This window comes from Penaeus monodon, chromosome 24 (genome assembly GCF_015228065.2).
Source record: "Penaeus monodon isolate SGIC_2016 chromosome 24, NSTDA_Pmon_1, whole genome shotgun sequence".
Lineage (NCBI taxonomy): Eukaryota > Metazoa > Arthropoda > Malacostraca > Decapoda > Penaeidae > Penaeus > Penaeus monodon.
This window is the reverse complement of record NC_051409.1, coordinates 6,295,271-6,295,892: the sequence shown is the minus strand read 5'-3', so window position 1 is coordinate 6,295,892 and position 622 is coordinate 6,295,271. Positions and strand designations below refer to the sequence as shown.

The following is a 622-nucleotide window of genomic DNA, read 5'->3' as shown; positions in this document are numbered from 1 at the left end:
CATTAAACACCCACCTTTTTGTAAATGCTTGACAACAGACAAGATGTTGAGGAAGGTAGTTTGACAGATGGGGCAGCAATATATATTTCTTTCATAGCCATGCTGCGTTCGTTGGTGGACACTTAACGTTTTCTGGGTAGCAAATCTTGTATTGCCTTTGAAAGGAAATTGGTAAATGATAGACAGAGCAAACTATATTATAACTTATTATTTAGGTACCTCGTGGAAATGTTTTCTCACAGTAGTCTTTTTATTATCATTAATCCTGTTCAACTAAATTCCACACCTTCAGGTCTAAGATCTATTCCTCTCTATACATCCATAATGCATATCTCTTTGGCGTAAATTCTTTTAGAATGTTAAAATACTTACATAATCTACAAATGATTTCTTTGGATGCATCTGCATTGCTTGGAGTTTGCTCCACTTCCATATTTGTAACATTCCCAGCTGCTGTCTTCATAATTTCCCCATTTTCGTTGATAGCAACTGTTAGCCCCTTTTCGTGTTCCGATACCTGGGGGTGGAGGAACATGAATACTTATTAAATAAGCCACAATTTCTCCATTTTTATTCTGTTCACTTCAGCACACCATATAAGCAATAGAGTAAACAAATGGAG

General features: G+C 36.2%; 1 protein-coding gene across 1 annotated transcript in view; it reads right to left on the bottom strand.

The window, feature by feature from the left end:
• The window catches only part of LOC119588506, a gene marked incomplete in the record, with an annotated part of 22,356 nt that overhangs the window by 12,547 nt on the left and 9,187 nt on the right, over positions 1-622 (bottom strand). The window contains 2 exon segments of the mRNA XM_037937151.1: positions 15-155; positions 373-517. Coding sequence (XP_037793079.1) covers positions 15-155; positions 373-517 — 286 coding nt within the window.